At 36.8% G+C, this 17,098-nt stretch overlaps 1 protein-coding gene across 1 annotated transcript; it reads left to right on the top strand.

The window, feature by feature from the left end:
- The first annotated feature begins 352 nt into the window (after positions 1 to 352).
- Positions 353 to 16,366, top strand: CRLF2 (cytokine receptor like factor 2). Its single transcript, XM_027726377.2, has 8 exons — positions 353 to 428; positions 7,587 to 7,698; positions 8,437 to 8,609; positions 10,177 to 10,316; positions 11,036 to 11,198; positions 13,804 to 13,918; positions 14,950 to 15,034; positions 16,241 to 16,366. Exons 1-8 carry the CDS (start codon positions 353 to 355, stop codon positions 16,364 to 16,366), a joined length of 990 nt encoding a protein of 329 aa, XP_027582178.1.
- Positions 16,367 to 17,098: the final 732 nt, after the last annotated feature.

Here is a 17,098-nt window from a genome sequence, read left to right as displayed (position 1 = left end):
TGTGATTCTGTGATTGATTCTGTTATTCTATGCAGTCATAACTACGCACAGCAACCTCGTCCTTGTTTGGATCAGTCACTTCTGACTGATACAGCTTTGAGAAGATAAAGATATCAAGAGTAATACTCATATTCTGAGGAATAAATTTTTACAGTTTTTTTGTTTTGTTTTGTTACATAGTATAAAGAAGGTCCTGCACTTCTGATCTATCTGTAGCTAGATATCTGTGAACTTTTTATTTCCTGCAGTCATTTCCTCCAGTTCCTTCCAGCCTCTGATATAAAGTGATCAAATAGTAAATCCAGAAATTACAATTACTCATGTGTTCATAGTCTGTTGTGTCACTCCAACCATGAGACTCATCTTTCAAGCGTGTTCAATGATCATCACACTGGGCAACCTTGTGGCTTCTCAAGCACAGTCTTCTGGTAAGTTTAAATCCCAAGATATTTATTTAAGAAATTGATATATTAGCCAGCAATATTTCTGTGTGTACTTTACCTCATGTGTTACAATATTCAGTACTTTTTTGATGAAAACAATGAATAAAAAAAAATTCATATCCAGCAGAAATGAAAGTGGATTCTTAAGAAAAAAATAAATGTAATAACAGATTTCTATGGAGGTTTTCTAATTAAAAATGAAGGCAGATCTTGCTAAACTCGTGTTTGTTCTTTAAGCATGACTACTTACTTTCTAAGACATATATTATAACAGTGCAGATTTCATCCAAGAAAGATTAGCCTTCACATTCAACAAACATTGGATAAAACACACTCCAGGTAAGACTTCCATGCTTAGTACCCTTAAAGAATGAACACTATGGGAAAATACTAACAATATCTTATTCCTGAGAAAGTATCAAGATAAAAGTATTATTAGACAGCAAAAATGATAAAGACAATAAATAAGATCTCTACTTCATGTAGTTGTCTGCAATGCCACTAATTGGAGCTTACCAAAGGCAAATGGATCATTACACGAATCTAGCATACAGCCCAACACTTACATCAATAATCTAATCTTCACTCTTTTTAATTCATTGCAAATTCTCTGTCACTCATTTTATAAAGAAAAAGAAGTGCTTTAAAGTTATAAACTCATCAACCTATAAATCAGCTCTCTGTTCCACCATAGTAAGTACCATTTTCAACAATACTGCACCACCTGATTTTTCAGGGTTAATTGCTCCTGTGAGTCACTGGCTGTCCTGTGAGGGCACGTGACTTCCCTGGCCTGAGATGGTAATCACCTAGAGCCATGCTGTACTGATGGCAGGGCTTTGTAGAACACAATTTGAAAATTTCAGTTGTGATGCTTATATGATGCAAAGTGTCATAATGCTTAGCAAAGGTAAGCGATCTTCTGGAAAAAAACCGAAACAAACCACTCAGTTTGATGGACTCTAAGATTATGTCTCAAAATGTATATAAAGAATTCTTCCTTTCTGTCTTGTTACGTTCTTGGAAAGAGATTTTCTGTTCAGCCTCTGTCCTGTGCATTCAATTCAGCAGCCATGTTCACGATGAGTTGCACTTCTGCCTAAATTTGTTCCAGTTAAAAAAAAGAAACTGTTCTTCATAGATCAGTAGTACTGAGAGTAAATAAAGACTATAGGTTCAGATCTGGGTCTTATTCTCCAGTAGTTTCTGTACAGTGTGCTGTAATATGCGGAAGTTCAACATGTGATTACTTATCAGGTTTCATCAGTGTAAGGAAATCAAAAGTGGTTTTTCTTCTTTGTTATGTATCAATGAGGTTGCAAATGTTCCAATACATGCGTGTTCCATTCTGTTATCTTTGCAGATTGACATTCTGCCTTTCCTTTTTCTTTTTTTTTTATCTATTCCATGACATTAAGCCTTTTTACATGTTTCCCTTCAATAGTATTTTTTCTCAGTAATAAACTTTGAAAAGTGGTTTGGAGATGGAACGTACTTGCTCATACCCTTGCTTATGGCTGCACTTCATAATTTGATGCTCAAGGAAATTTTTTTCCCTGTAGAAGTGCTTTCTCCACACACCACCGTGGTATTTTCCATACTTCTCTGTCCTGAGACGAATTAGGTGCCCAGCAGTGCCAGTGAGGTTAAAGTCTTGTGCATAACCTTACCAATCCCTGTCTGGTTTTATGGAAGAGGTAGACTTGGATATTCTCTCTGAAGCTCTTGCTCCAGGGCACCAGTATGTGTCCTACAGCACTGTAACATATTGCATACCAACTAGACCAGCAGGTCATGCTCAGACAGAAAGTTGCTGCCACCATTTTTTAGCCCAATGATTCCTTATTTGTAATATTTTGACCTTTTCACCTATCTATTATAATAATAGAAAGAATAATTATAAAGGTGTTGCTTTGTTGTATTTTGTGCCTCTAGGATCATAATTAGAAGAAGGCCTTAAATAATTGCAACTACTGTGGAAGATCTGGCACATTTGCTGAGAATGATCCATGATGTTACAGTTGAATTCATAAAATTTCCATAACAAATAAAGGGAGAGAAATGGTCCCCTCTGTTCTGTTTCCTTTAACAGAAGATAGGAATGATTTTGCCTGCAGAAGTATAGGTGTATAGTTACCGAAAAGGAAACATCACCAGAAGGAAAATCCATGCATATCCTCAGAGGATCTGATGTCCATCTAATCCAAACTTTAAAAACCTCAATTAGACTATGCACCTTTTCTTGTTGAAATGTGAATTATGCAACATTTACACATTATAATTTGAAACAATGCAAAAAACAATGCATGTAAATATTTACTGTAAATTTACACAGAATACAAGCCATACTGCATTCAAAAAGGCTATAAACCCCATGAAATTGGGATGCACAGTAGAAAATTGTGACTAGAGCTCTAGAAATAAAGTCTTTAACGATAAAAAATCGTTAAGATTCTGTCCTACATACCTAGTTAATTACTTTGAGACTGATTTCTGATGAAGCCCTTAAAAACTAGAGCACAGGAAAGAATGTGTATAGAGAATATATATAAAGAATATGTATATATCACCAGATAGTTTATTACAATTTCTCTTTATTTCAATTAACTGTTTCTATTTATTGTTAAAAAATTTAATATTGCATTACCTTCTATTTTAGTGCACAAATAAGTGCAGGTTTGGGAGTTTATATTTATATGTTAAAATCACATTTTAATTCATAATATGTAGGTATTTTTGGCAAAAAAATATTCTGATCCTAGAAAGATTTATATATGTTTTTAAGCTGATGCGCACTGACTAATCCTGCTGAAGTCAAGTGGACTACTCAGAGGTTATAAAGTTAAGTCCATGAATAAGTCTCTGCAGGACTGGACCCAAACCAATATTCTTTGTCATCTGAAATATGTTCATTGCCAAACCCAAGATTTAGTCTTCATCTCTGAATTGCAGCCTCTAATAAGTAGTGCAGATTTATAGTACAGATGAAAAAAATAGAGAATAATGAGTGTTATTTAAAGTTCAGAATTAAATGATGTCTTGTTGAACTGGCTAGTCAGATCAGACCCTCAGTTTTTACTTTTTTACTGTAATGTGAGGAAATTCCATGTGGTTCCTCTGGTTTCTTTGTTATCATCCTTCTCTAGAGACAATCCTATCTCAACTAACTCACACGGAGTTTGAAGAGACTGAACACACCATTAAAATAACTTTATGGAAATCAAGTTTTTAGTGTTGGTGTCCTTTTTGCATTGTATTGAGGGAAAATGTGGTGCCCTGAAAAAGGATTTCAAGAGTTGGCCTGCGCAGAGATGGAAAGGTGGCTTACAACAAAAATCTCTACTTTTACTTCTCTGCTGGCAGGTTGCGGGATAGTCGCAGGTTCAAGAAGATTCCCAATCACACATCACCTATTTGAGAAGCAAATTCAGTCTAAATATTGTCACCATAGTTATTGTCAGGTGTGTGAAAAAAAATTTACATAAAAAATTTCGGTGCGTTCTCTCTCACAGTTAATGAACCAATGCTATCTCTCCTAATTCCAACAATTTCCCTATAAGCATATTTACAAAAAAAAAAAAAAAAGTTATACTTCCCAGTAAGATAGAAATTCAGAAAAAAAAGCAGCAGTATAATATTATTTTAGCACTTTGAACTTGGAGGGATAAAACTCAGCATTGCAGTTTTTCCCTCTCTGAGATACCTAAAACAATCATTTCCTCTCCTTTCTTCTCTTCTGTTAATGGTATTTTTTATTTAGGCTATAAACTCCTTTTTCCCTCTTCCTTCCTTATTTCTACGCCTGTAAAGCCCTTGTGACCAAATTGACTGAATACCTCAGAGTGATTATGATAGAAAGAGGCTTTTTGCAAGGGCATGTAGTGACAGGACAAGGGGGACTGGCTTTAAGTAACAGAGAGTAGGTTAAGATTAGATATTAGGAAAAAATTCTTTACTGTGAGGCACTGGAACAGGTTGCCCAGAAAGGCTGTGGATGTGCCATCCCTACAAGTGTTTTAGGCCGAGCTGGATGAAGCCCTCAGCAACCTGGTCTAGTGGAAGTTGTCCCTGTCCATGGCAGGGGGGTTGAAGCTAAATGATCTTTAAGGCCCCCTTCAATCCAGGCTACGCGAAGATTCTATGATTCCATGATTCCATGGTTAGAGCTGCTTTTCTTAGCAAATTGTACAAGATCCCCCAAAACCTTTACTGATATTAGATGTCTTCAAACACCTACTTTTCACCAGTGAAGTAGTCTCTTTGCTTTACAATTGCCTTCAGTCTACAGATGTTAGCAGCTCAACAGCAGATACTAGCAGCTTGACACCACTGAGCAACATGAGACCAGTCATATATAAACCCAACCTTCACCATTTGCTGACCACTAGAAATCAATGCAAGATGATTTTTCACATCCTGGGCCAACAGCTGCAACCTCACAACTGGAGAGCAATAGGATAAACTCTGGTTGTTGAGCTCACTCTCCAAATAATGAAAAATTCACTGCAATATTTTTCAATGGAGTTGCCCAAGTCCAAGTGAGGGTTTGGAACTGACACTGTTCATCTGGTAAGAGTCCTGGCACATCTTAGATTAGTTGGCTGCACCTAAGATGGGACTCTCAGACGTCCACTCTCTTTGCTGTCCTGTAGGTGAGACAGCCTTCCCCTCAGTTCAGCACATAGGCTATTTCAATTATTTTCACAAAGTGCAGGAAGATGAGTGTGCACAGCTCTTTGCAGAGATGTTAAGCCGCCTTCTGAGAATAAACTGAAGAACGTTGCTTGGTTTTGATTTGAAAAATTCTTCAAAACCTTGCCCTACAAACAGAATTTTGCTTTCTGTCATTGTGCCAAACTATATTACACATAGAAACAGCATTGAAATTAATTTTGAATTTAATTATCCTTGAAAATATGTAATTAAGAAAGCAAGTACTCTTCCTGGGTTTATTTTCATAATTGAAGAATGATCATTAGTAATTCTTTCTCAAAGCAAAAATATCTGCAATCAGACTAATTATTAAAAAGTAGAAAGTACATATTTTGTTGCTTCTAGAGGGAATTGAAAGGATTTGGTCTAAATTCATAAAAATTATCTCAGGACAGTACAGTATTCTCCATTCACTAACATTTATATTTATATTTATATTTATATTTATATTTATATTTATATTTATATTTATATTTATATTTATATTTATATTTATATTTATATTTATTTATATTATTTGTATTTATATTTGATTTTAAAATGTCAGTTTTACTTAGAGAGGGAGAACATGTAATTATACATTCAAATCTATATTAAATATATGTTTATCTACCTTTATAGAAAATATGTCCAAGAAGTCATATGGATTTCAGTTACACTACAATATTGCGGAGCACAACTATGTAGTCCATAAAAGTTAAGAAGTATTAGTGTAATTGCAGACCAAGAATCCACTGTTAGACACTCTGCCGTCATATTTCTTGGTGGCTTTAGTTGAAGAAAAAATCATCTCTTTGACCTGTGGACAGACTTACAAAGAGCTTGAGAACTTAGGAAACAAGAGGTACGTAGGTAGTCTGTTGTAACAGAGGTAGAAATGGCTGGATACCTTTTGAGGGTCTTAGCTTCTATTTTTGTCTCTGCTTGTAGTAGTTCTGACACACAAGATTTTCTGTTTGAGAAAACAATACAGAACAAGCCTGCAGGCATTAGTTAGGAGCTGGAGGAGTTAGTTTCAAGTCTTTCTTTTGAATAAGAACAGAATCTTTTTTACCAGAGCTCCATGAATCACATAGCAGAAACCTGCAGCTACATCTACCCAGTATCTCCTGGATTTCTGTCATAACCATCTTGAATAATTTTGACAAAACAATGTACTACAATACAAATACATCTATACAAAAATGTTCTGACTAACTTTAACTAGAGTAGTCATAAAATATCTAGACATAGAGATATAGGCATAAAAATAGGCAAAATGCTTACTTGAACTCACATGCCTTTCTCACATTCTTAATATCGATTATGGAGCAAAAGATAGCAACCATGAGAATAGCTATGTGTGATTCCCATGAAACAATCAGAACAACTGGATGTGATGAAAAGCTCATAAGAAATGATTTAAAATTTTTCCACCGCAAACCTCTTCAAAAGTCCAGAGTGGCATAAAATGTAAACAGCAATCAAAACTAAAATCCTATATTTTCCTCCTAGGCAGGAATATTCCAGCAAAGGTTTTTAGTGATAGACACTTCATGGCTAGAGATAGCAGTCTGCAGTTTTTTCCTTCAAGTGGTTTCTTGCTGGTATTCAAGATAAACTTTCTCTATCTTTTTCATTAAATTAAATACAATTTCACATCTTCTGGAATACAAAATAAATAATCTGTCCTCCTCCTCAGTATAGAATGGATTTCTAATCCTTCTGCCTTCTTAGTTTCTCCATTTCTTCAATGCCAGGTTCTATCTTCGGTGAAATCCTGGTGGACATGGAATTAAAATACCTGTTTCCCTAGCAAGAACTGTAACAAGGAAATGATCACGAGAGGAAATAATATCTGTGTACAGTCAAAAAACATTAAATGATCACACTTGTATTGAAGGTGGAATTGGCCAGAACCACATAGATCAAATATGTAATACCCTTACTTGTGCTGACCTGCTCCGGATTCCTATGGCTCTTGACTGGTTTGGACCAATGGTGTCAGTTCCTTATTTCTTACAGTAAACATTTGGCAGTTTACACAGAGGTTCCATATAGCATTAGTTCCCAAATAGTTTTCCTTAGTAGGTATTATGGGGATAAGCTGGCCTTAAGGCATAGGCCCTGCATACATGCCCTGTATAGGCCCTGTATAGGCATTGCATACATGTGGCCCAGTATACATCTTTGGGCCAAGGGACCATGGGGCCAAATCTTTCCCTGGTGTTGCTGTGCAGGCTTTCATTTTGCTATTCTGAAATTCTAATTTCAATCTCTCTAGGTTATTTTACTGTTTCCTTGTATTTTAGAAGTTCTTATGTCTTCTTATTTTGTGATCACCTGGTACTACTGCATACATATCTTTGAAATACTGGTTACCTATAAATATCAAGGCATGCTTTCCATACTTACTCCTGAAACCATATTCTCTGTCATTGTCCTGGGCAGGTTTGGAAGATGCCATCAAGACCAAAATAATCAATTTCAATAATGAGAAGATGCAGATCACATGGGCAGCAAGAGAGCTTTTTCGCAATGAGAATGTGTCATTTTCTTACACGTGAGTATTGTCAATGCCTATTCTTCTCTTTTTAAGGGTTTGCTTTGGAAGGCTGAAATATCTAAGTCTATTTGAGTCTTCTGTGAACTGAAAAGGGTTTTAACATTTGTTAATATCCAGCATGAAACCTGTTTATATTCTCAAACTGTTACAGAAGTGTACAAATCAACAAGCCTGGTGAGTAGCCTGTCACCACAGATATTATGTGAAAGATTTGTCTCTCTTCTGCCATTGTGCTAAATGCTAATGCTTATTACAGTATTGAAAGTGGGTTTTCCACATATGTGTGTATATTTTCTTTATTAATGACTGACATAATTAATGACTAACAGAAATTTAATATTTTAGTTAAAGTCAGTCATAATGCTTGATCTTTTCTTATTGGGTAGTACATGTGAAAGAACTTTTTGCAGTACATTTTTGGAAACAGAATCACAAAAGTATCTGTTTGAGCAAGTAATTCTCTTATTAGAAAACAACAGCATGAAGGAAACTTGATTATGTCAGACTGCATCAAAGCCTAGGGCTAGAATTTCAATAAGTTTTGAGCAATGAATTCCCTCACACCGCTGTGAAATCTGTCATTTCAAGAAATTCCATGCTCAGACTTCCCTTGGTAGGAACGTTTGGGGAAAAAAAAAAAGAAGGAAGAAAAATTAATAACAGTAACAAAAATTAATTGAATTGACATGTGCTAATTGGTAAGTTTTCCATTTACTAATACTATTTCATTTATAGATTTGATGAAGGCAAGCACAAAGTTTGGAAACCATGTCCCACATATTTATTGGATCAAGATTATAATTTTGGGTGTCTTTTTAAGACAGAAGGACCCACCCTTGCCATCTCTATTAGGAACAGCAACGGAAGTGAAGAGCTTTTTTCTAAAAAATTAAAATCTGATTTTTATAGTAAGTATGCAAAGTCACAACTACTTTGATAGTCCCAGTACCCTCACTGATTCTCCATTGTCTGAGTTTGAGAATAAATCAGTTATATTAGCAGATAAAATGTTATTTGTGTGTGTGTCAAAACTAAATTGTACTTATTTCATGCTGATTTTTTTCCCTTGCTGTCACCAGTAGTTACAGCCTGCAGCTGAAGTTAAGTGAGATAGCACAGGACAGTCAGATTTGTCACAAAATACAATTTCAAAATCAGAACAAAAATACAAAAAAAAAAAAAAGTAGGTGTACTTTGTCTAGTGCAGGCCTGCTCGGTAATCGCATCAGGAAAATTAATAAAAGTTCATAGTTTTTTTGTCTTAGTGCTGACTGTTAGAATTATGATCTTTCTCATATTTTCAACCTTCTGTTATTTTGTCATCTTCCATGCAATATGAGGCAGCAAACAACTTCTTATCAAAGCTGCTGTCACAAAACCCTCATCAGATATCAACAGAAATTAATTGAGTGGCTCTGGTACAGAGTAAAAGGGACATCCTACTACTAGCAGAGAGATGATATTCCTATTTCTGTTAAATCTTTCCTGCCCCCAAATACATATTTCATGTCTAGTGTGAGATTAGTTTATCAAAATCTTCTGGAATTTCACATATTTACAGCATTTAAAGTGGAAGGATTTTTTCCTAATACAAATCTCGTAGAAAATATACAATGAAGAATTATCTGGAAAAAAAAGTGTATTCCAAATTGATTATAATGTTTCAGCAAAAGAGATTAAACAAAAATCTGTCAAGGCATTGAATTTTGAGAATACTTTTGTATGTCATTCTGACAATATCTGCTAAATTTTGGAAAACTGCAGACTGATCCTCAAATTTTGGCTATTAAACACCCACTGATAATAAAATGAATTTCAAAAGGGTTAGGTAACAAAGAAAAAACATCAAGCACCAGACTAAAGTATTTAAATTAGGAGGGCAGCATTTTCATAATACAAAAAGGGAACTAGGACTGAGAAAGCAGGCAGCAATCTTCTCACCCCTTCATTTCCCACTACTAAAGATTAACCATCTGTGTAGTTCAAACCACGTCATTGTCTTCCAACCACCTGTAAAAAAGACTGATGGGTAGATTCAGGTGGGAACCCAGTGCTTTTTGCAGATGCCCCACCATATCCCACAGAGCCTCCAGCAGCTGCACAGGTGTGTCTTGGAGTCTTTATGATACCGAATTTGTCACTTTGTTTCCAATGAAGAAACCTTTTTCTTTCTCTAAATTACAGGGAGTATGAGGAGACTGGAGTCCTTTCTTAAGCACTTGCAATAGGTTCTTGACATGAGGTAGTAACCACCTTTAATGTGGCACCTCGAATGGTGAGCAGTGTTGTGGTGCCAGGCTCCACTCTGATGGTCAATAGGGAGATCAGCCACAAAAGCAAATCCAACAAGAAGAAAGGCCACCTTCTCCAATTACTATTCAGGGAAACTGAGACAAGGAAGGAACAACAATAATTTTAAGTGGGAGGTGCTTCTTTTTCAGAGTTTATAGCAAAATTTGTTTCTATTCTTTTTAGTAAAACCCAATCCACCAGAAAATGTGACCTTCTTCTGGAAAGAGGACACAGTTACTGTGAGCTGTAATAAACCAGAGAGAGCTGTGAAGTGCTTGAGACTTGAGCTTCAATACAAAAGCACGTTTGACAAAGAGTGGCAAGTGAGTTGAATGCCCCATTTTTAATCAACATTGGAAGGAGCTGGAATAGCATCTCCATAGAATGTGAAATAGAGTTGTTTTCAAATTGTTCTCCTGTCCTATATTTTCAAATAAGGCTGGTAGCAGAAAATTTTTAGGATCCTGGATTCCTGCAATGCCAGAAATAATTTACTTTATGAGTTATATCCAGTTGCTACCCAAAGAGCTAAGGACAATCTAAGGGAAAAGTCTCACATTCAGAATAAAAGAGTATGGAAAGATAAAAGAAGAAAGCAGAGTAGACAAAAGAGAGAAAAATAAGAAAAACTAATGAAATAGTGTGAAAAAACCAAAATTACATGGGATTTTTATTTATTTTCAAATTAGCTGCTAAGTATTTCAAAATATTATTTCATCAACTTAAATCTTTCAATTTTCAAACATAACTTGTAAATATTTTGTGGATCGAAGTTTCTTTGTATTTTGTAAAAACGCAGATGTAACACAGTGCACGACGTAATGGTTGTTCTGACTTTCAACTCAATACCATACAAAGTGGAATAGATATGAATAGTAAAAAGTTAATCAAGAAACAGAATTCCTTGAAATGCAGAGAAGTCAACATTCAGTTCTGAGGTTTTGGGTTGGTCTATCCTTTGTCTTGTGGCCATGACTGAGTGTAGCATTCTGAAGCACTGCCTTGAAAATCAGAATTAACAACAATACACCTTCCTTCTCAGTCCAGAACTTCCAGATGTTGCCGTGTTGGAGATCAAGGCTTTGATTCAAGGAAATGCTATTCTTTCCGGGTCAGACTGAAGAGACTAGTACCCCACTGCAACGTAGTTAATTACAGCAGTGACTGGGAAGCAGAAACATTTTGGAAGAATGGCACGTTATTAGGTAACAGTTTATATATATGTATATATATATGTGCGTGTGTGTGTGTATACACACACACACATACACACACACACACACACACACACACATATATACACACACATATATATATGTATTGTCTAAGTGCAAAGGGGGAAGGGAAGACTGCAAAAGATGCTGGGAACACACAGTGAATGAATGTTGCACTATTGTGCTCCATCTTTTGTTATCAAAGAAAGTTCATGGGGGTATCTAATTGCCCATGTTTAACTCTGTCCCTTTTGTTCCTGATGGCCCATAAAGCAATCAATTTATGTCATAATCAGCAAAGTTAAGAATATTCTTATTATTTGTGTTACTGGAGTGTCTAGTGTCCCTCAGTAACAGTGATGTGATACATGGGGGTTCTGTGAATGTGGGTGTTGTGGGGGGTGCCCTCAGGATATTTGGACAACAAACCCAAACCCTAAGCAAACCTTTGATGCCCCATTTTTGAATGCAATTTATTTTGAAAGTATATCCAGTTGGACTACTGGACCAGAGGTCACAGAAGTCTGGTGTTCATAGGTGCTGGATGGATCAAAACAGAAGGGATGATGAGGAAAAAGAATAAATGGAAGTAAAGGCAGTATGAGAACTGCTTTCCCACCAGACAGATACATCTGAATGTGATTGATTTCAATTAGATCTTTGATGAAACAGTTTTACTACTGACTACCAAAACTAAAACCCAGATTTGTTGTAGTAAAGGAAAGACCACACACCATACTAACACTTTTGTATTATATCAGCTGGCACAAAATGCTACCTGCTAGGCTTTATCACAATTATGAGACACTCAGATGTCCAGTGTACCAAGATCTGAGTTCTCTAAAATGCAATGGGCTATTAGATCTCTTGAAGAAAATCTATATATGCAAAGCTGGGATGAAATCCTGGAGCATAGGTATGTGTACCCTGTGCAGTAGTGGCCACAGTGCTGGCCTCCACCATGCAAATTGTGAGCCTACAAGGATGTCCTCAGATGTGTCTGGTAATTGCCTCCAAGGAAACACAGAGGACCTTGTCTTCCTATGCACCTCTGAGAGGTGACCACAGATCAGCCCTACCTGAACCATTTGACCGGAGGCTGCCAGCAGGTATCTGCAAGGAAGGAAAGCACAGAGGAGACAGACTAATGGTTCAGGGACTCTGGGTGCCCCTGGATCAGAAGTGACATTGACATAGCCCCTTCACTGGGGCAAGTTATTATTGACTCCGAATCTAACATCAGTGCAAGCCACGGACAAAGATGGGCTCAAGAAATTTCATAAACTCTGAAAACCTTACTTAGGGGTCACAACCTGACTTGTGGCTTCCTGGCAAGCTGAACAGGGCAGGCAGATGGAACAGGTTAAGCAGTTGCTTCTATATAAATAATCACTTAGTTTTTAAGAGTATTTATGTGGAGACCAGAAGGTTAATAGTAGGAGGCAGAGTTTTGAGGTTGCATTACAAAAGTTTCAAGTAGAATACTTGGCATGCAAAAAATGCACAAATGCATTTGTTTTTTTTTTTTGATTCCTGCATATTAGATGTTGTCCTGCCACTAGTTACTTTCTGGGTATTAGCTCTTGTGATTTGCTGGCGCTTTGTTTGCTGGATTTGTTTGTTTGGTTTCTGTTGGGAGATAAGACATTCAGGCTTCATGTAAAATAGCATTTGCAGCTTTAGTGATCGTGAGTAGATGTATGCAATACAGAACTTAGCACAAAGTTGCTTTATCGCTGTCAATGCAGTATGATGAAGATGTTCTGGGTCCCTTTCTCCATCCACGACGTGGGGGAGCCCAGCTCTAGTTCCTTCTCCGTCTGAAGAACCATTTCCGACGTCTTGGTGGACGGGGAAGGGGGACTCCAGACACAGGGTTTTTCAGGCCCCGAGCCTGGAGGGGAGAGGTGCCCTCCCCTCCCCCCAGCACCCACGTGGCTCCATGGCAGGCACAGAGACAGCACACCGGGCGTGGAGAGGAGGCAAGAGAGAGTTTATTGTTGGGAAGGGGTTTATAAAGCTTTTAGGAGGGTCAAAGGGGAACCAATCACAAGTTCAGGGTCACACAAAAGAAACCATCAGGTAAGGGGTCAACAGCCAATAGGAAGGGGTTAAACAAAGGACCAATGGGACACCTCGGGACACCTTTCCCAGGACACTCCTGCATGGGAGATAACAGTTGCTGTGGGGGGTGTTGGGAAGAAGAAACACGTGTTTGCAAAGGGACCACAAAGAGCCATTTTAAGACATGTTTAAACAAGTTTCTCATCAGATATAGTGCTACATGAAGATGAGAAGAAATACTCGATTCATTCATAATGCATCTACCCTTCCTATAACCTCACTCCTTTGTCCTGTCCAGGTCAATTTAGATAAATAAAAGCACAGTTTTCTTTTGTTGAAAGGTTTGGATGAGTATAGGTTTTCTTTTCAGTATCAATTGAACAAGTAAACTTCTTTTATTTGTTCTTAAAAACTTTTCTGCGTTTTTTTTTCTTCTTTTTAAAGAAAAATTAATATTCTAGCATGATTAGGAACATTTATTGTTAAAGCAAAAAATAATTTTTTGACATACTGTTTTTGTAATTATTCTTAGATTCATGTGATGATGATAGAACATCTCAGTCAAACACAGTAATTGTTTTAAGTTGCTTACTGGCAGTACTTCTGATGATGATTATCCTCCTGATTCTTCTTTGTAAACGGCAGAGGTAAATATGGTTTTGTTGGTTGCTACTAACTAACATGTCACAAAAATATAGCTATCATTCACGATCAAGTCTTAGCAATCAAAATTCCTATTGGATAAATGAAGTCATTGTGGAGATGTAAAAGTCAGTAGCTTAATTACTCTTTGAGGAATAATGCATTCTGGCCTTCCAAACACCAAGGCCTTTAATTTTCAAAACCAAAATAATTCTGGTAAAAGACTATGTTTCAGGTTATAATTCTGTCTCTTCCACTTAAATTCTTTTCTTTTTTTTTTTAGAAATATAGTTAAATCCTGAGAAGTCAATAGTTTTAGTTACTTCTTCTGAAAGGACATTCTTTTGTCAGTCTTCATCAAACTCAATGTCTGTTTGCAGAAGGATAAAGTAAACTTGAGTGCAATTCAACTTTAATGAGACAATATCAATATTTGGATTTGCAACTGAATGATGCTGTTCATGTTTAGAATTTGCAATTAAAAAAAAAAACAACTACCAAACAACAAATGAAACTTGTGAAGGCCTCAGATTTTGGCTTTTTTTAGGGGAAAAAAAGGCTAAATATGCAGTATTTTCAGAGATGAAAGTATTTGGGACTCCGATCACCTTTTTAGATCATAAATTGCATTTTTTCTCCTATGCTTCTGTGTTTCAAATTTACATTTGTGTTCTTTAAGCCAGCCAATACAGCTGGTTGCTGCACCATCTTCCCTGTGGCCAGAAAATGCAAAGCTCTGACTAGTGCATAGAGCAGAATGGCACTTGCTGACTAGCTGGAAGTTTGTATTAAGTCCAGATTTTACTAGAGTGGGGTTGGGTCAAAAATTTATTAGAAAAAGTACCTTTAGCCTCATGGTGTTATCATACTGTTATAACTGCTTTTTTTACTTTAGAACACATTTAAAAGAAATCAAGACTAGAGTACTCTCATGTAAAATATATTTGTGGGTACAGAACTGCACTGAAGTGGATTTTTGTATGAATGGTTATGTTATAATGAAACATCAATTTGTATTTTTCTTTACTTTTTGCAGGCTTCAGAAGTCAGTCATGCCTGCTATACCAGATCCAAAATACATATTTGCTGATCTCTTAAATGATCATAATGGAAACTTCCAGGTAAGCATCACCTTAGCAGGGCTGTAAACTCTACAGTGTTGAGAATAATTTAAAAGTAGCTACCGATTTTTACCCTGTCACAGGCACAAGCACTCTGACCCAAGACAAAAGCCCTAAAGTCCTTCCCCTCGAGCAGTATCACCAAGAAGATTCACAGAGCAAATACCAGGACTCGTATAATCAATGTAGTGCTGCTTTGGCACTGTGAAAAGACACTTGTTATAAAAGACAGAATCTGCTGGAGAAGAATTTACAGGTGTCCAGAGGCACAATATCCAGTGTGATGACATTGTGGTGTTTGCATCCATTCCTGCACATGATATGTCAGGGAGTTTGCTTCAGCCTGGTCTTACCCTTTATGTTTGTGAAGTGCTGACAGAGTGATGGCTGAGCCAGTGAGTGCTGAGCCAGTGGTGGCACTTCATGCTTTTGGAGGCATCAGTCACAGTAGGAAGCATCCTTTCTTAGCCATAGAGATGCATAGTCACCAAACTATTAGACACAGAATGGCTAACAGATGAATAGATTACAGTTTTTGTTTTTGCTTTCTTAATGTTTCTCATGAGTCCCTGGCATCACCTATGTGGTGTAGTTTTCTGTATTAGCTGTTTTAGTGTTTATCTTAATTATTACTATGTTTCCTCTGAGGGGAAACAGGTCAAATATTCACATTGACAAACCCAATGACAATATCAAAGAGCAGTAATGATTTTTCCATAACAAGCTGAAAACTTTTTGTATATGGTAGCTTTAAACTAACACTGAAGAGGAAAGGTACAAATTCAAATTAATACTGAAGCTTTAATACAGATATGCTATGTTGCCTAAATCTCCATGTAAACTCAGTCTTAATTTAGATTAAGTCAGGGCTTGCGTCAAAGAATGCATAAGTCTGTCAAGGAGGTAGCACCAGATATTTCACACATTCAGATTTTCAAAAGGCCCTGACTAAATACAAATATCTATTTAACGTGGTCTCGAGATCAGGTGGAATTTGTATGCAGTTCTGTCTGTTTTATTTCCATTCTGTCTTTCTTCCATCCTTTTATCTGATGTCCTGCTTGTCTTTATTGCTTCCTCTTCATCTTCTCCATTGTGGCTTATCCTGGAAAGATACCATTATGAAAGGAAAATCAGTGTCTTACAACCAGGTTTCTTTTGATTGATATCTCATCTCTGCCAACACCAATATTTTAATTTTCCTAGGAATGGCTAGACAAAACTGATCATGTGGTGCTTCAAACCAAGCTAGAATATGAAGAGCCAGAGTGCATCACTGAGGCAGAAAGCCAACAAGAAGATGAAAAGAACAGTGGCAAACAGGGGCCTTAGGAAAAAATCTTCACTTTTTCAGGAATGGTTGAAAATAGTGACCTCAAAGCAGCTCAGATTACCTGCCTGATACCAGCATCCAACACTATAGTTTCTTTTGCTGGCTTCCATATTTTAATGAATGATGACATGTATGTGACTTTATAAAATCTGCACAATGCAGAAGGTGTTAGGAAATTACATAAAAGATCCTGTTGAGTTTAGGGGAGTGACTGAATAGAAAAGATCATTATGATAAGATTCACTTCAACAAAGGCACTGGGCTGTGTTATCTCTTTTTGGATCTGTACTTTCCCAACAATTGTGATAACTTGGGCAGACTCAGTGTTTGAAGCAAACTCCTGATAATTTATAGAGCTAGGATTGTTTTTCTAATTGGTATTAATCTCTGAGAATAAACTGAGACTTATTTTCCTCTATGGACAGGAGAGGACAAGAGGTCCTCCATAATATATGTCAGTAGAGCTGAGACTTAGTCCTCATGTTTATGGAATGTAGAGCAGTGCAAACTAGACTGTTGTTCTTCCCAAATGAAGAGGGAAAATGAAGAGATTTTGCTGTCTCACAAAGACCAGACCATATACTGTGCTTTTTCACAGTGATAGGGTACTGCTTTGCAAGCCTTCCTTAGACTAGAGGTTCTTGCTCTTGTAAACTGCTTCTCCCAGTGTGTAACTTTGCACTGCATAGCATGCCTTCAAGGTTTTATGAGGAAGCAATAAGGCCCATGTC

This window comes from Pipra filicauda, unplaced genomic scaffold (assembly GCF_003945595.2).
Source record: "Pipra filicauda isolate LSUMZ 115617 unplaced genomic scaffold, ASM394559v2 scaffold68_size4259465_pilon, whole genome shotgun sequence".
Lineage (NCBI taxonomy): Eukaryota > Metazoa > Chordata > Aves > Passeriformes > Pipridae > Pipra > Pipra filicauda.
This window is presented reverse-complemented; position numbering and strand designations above follow the sequence as displayed.

Coding starts and splice junctions, on each gene's coding strand:
- CRLF2 (XM_027726377.2), top strand. CDS start 353: ATGAGACTCATCTTTCAAGCGTGTTCAATGATCATCACACTGGGCAAC. Junction 8,610..10,176: donor ATTAAAATCTGATTTTTATA/GTAAGTATGCAA, acceptor TATTCTTTTTAG/TAAAACCCAATCCACCAGAA. Junction 10,317..11,035: donor CGTTTGACAAAGAGTGGCAA/GTGAGTTGAATG, acceptor CTTCCTTCTCAG/TCCAGAACTTCCAGATGTTG.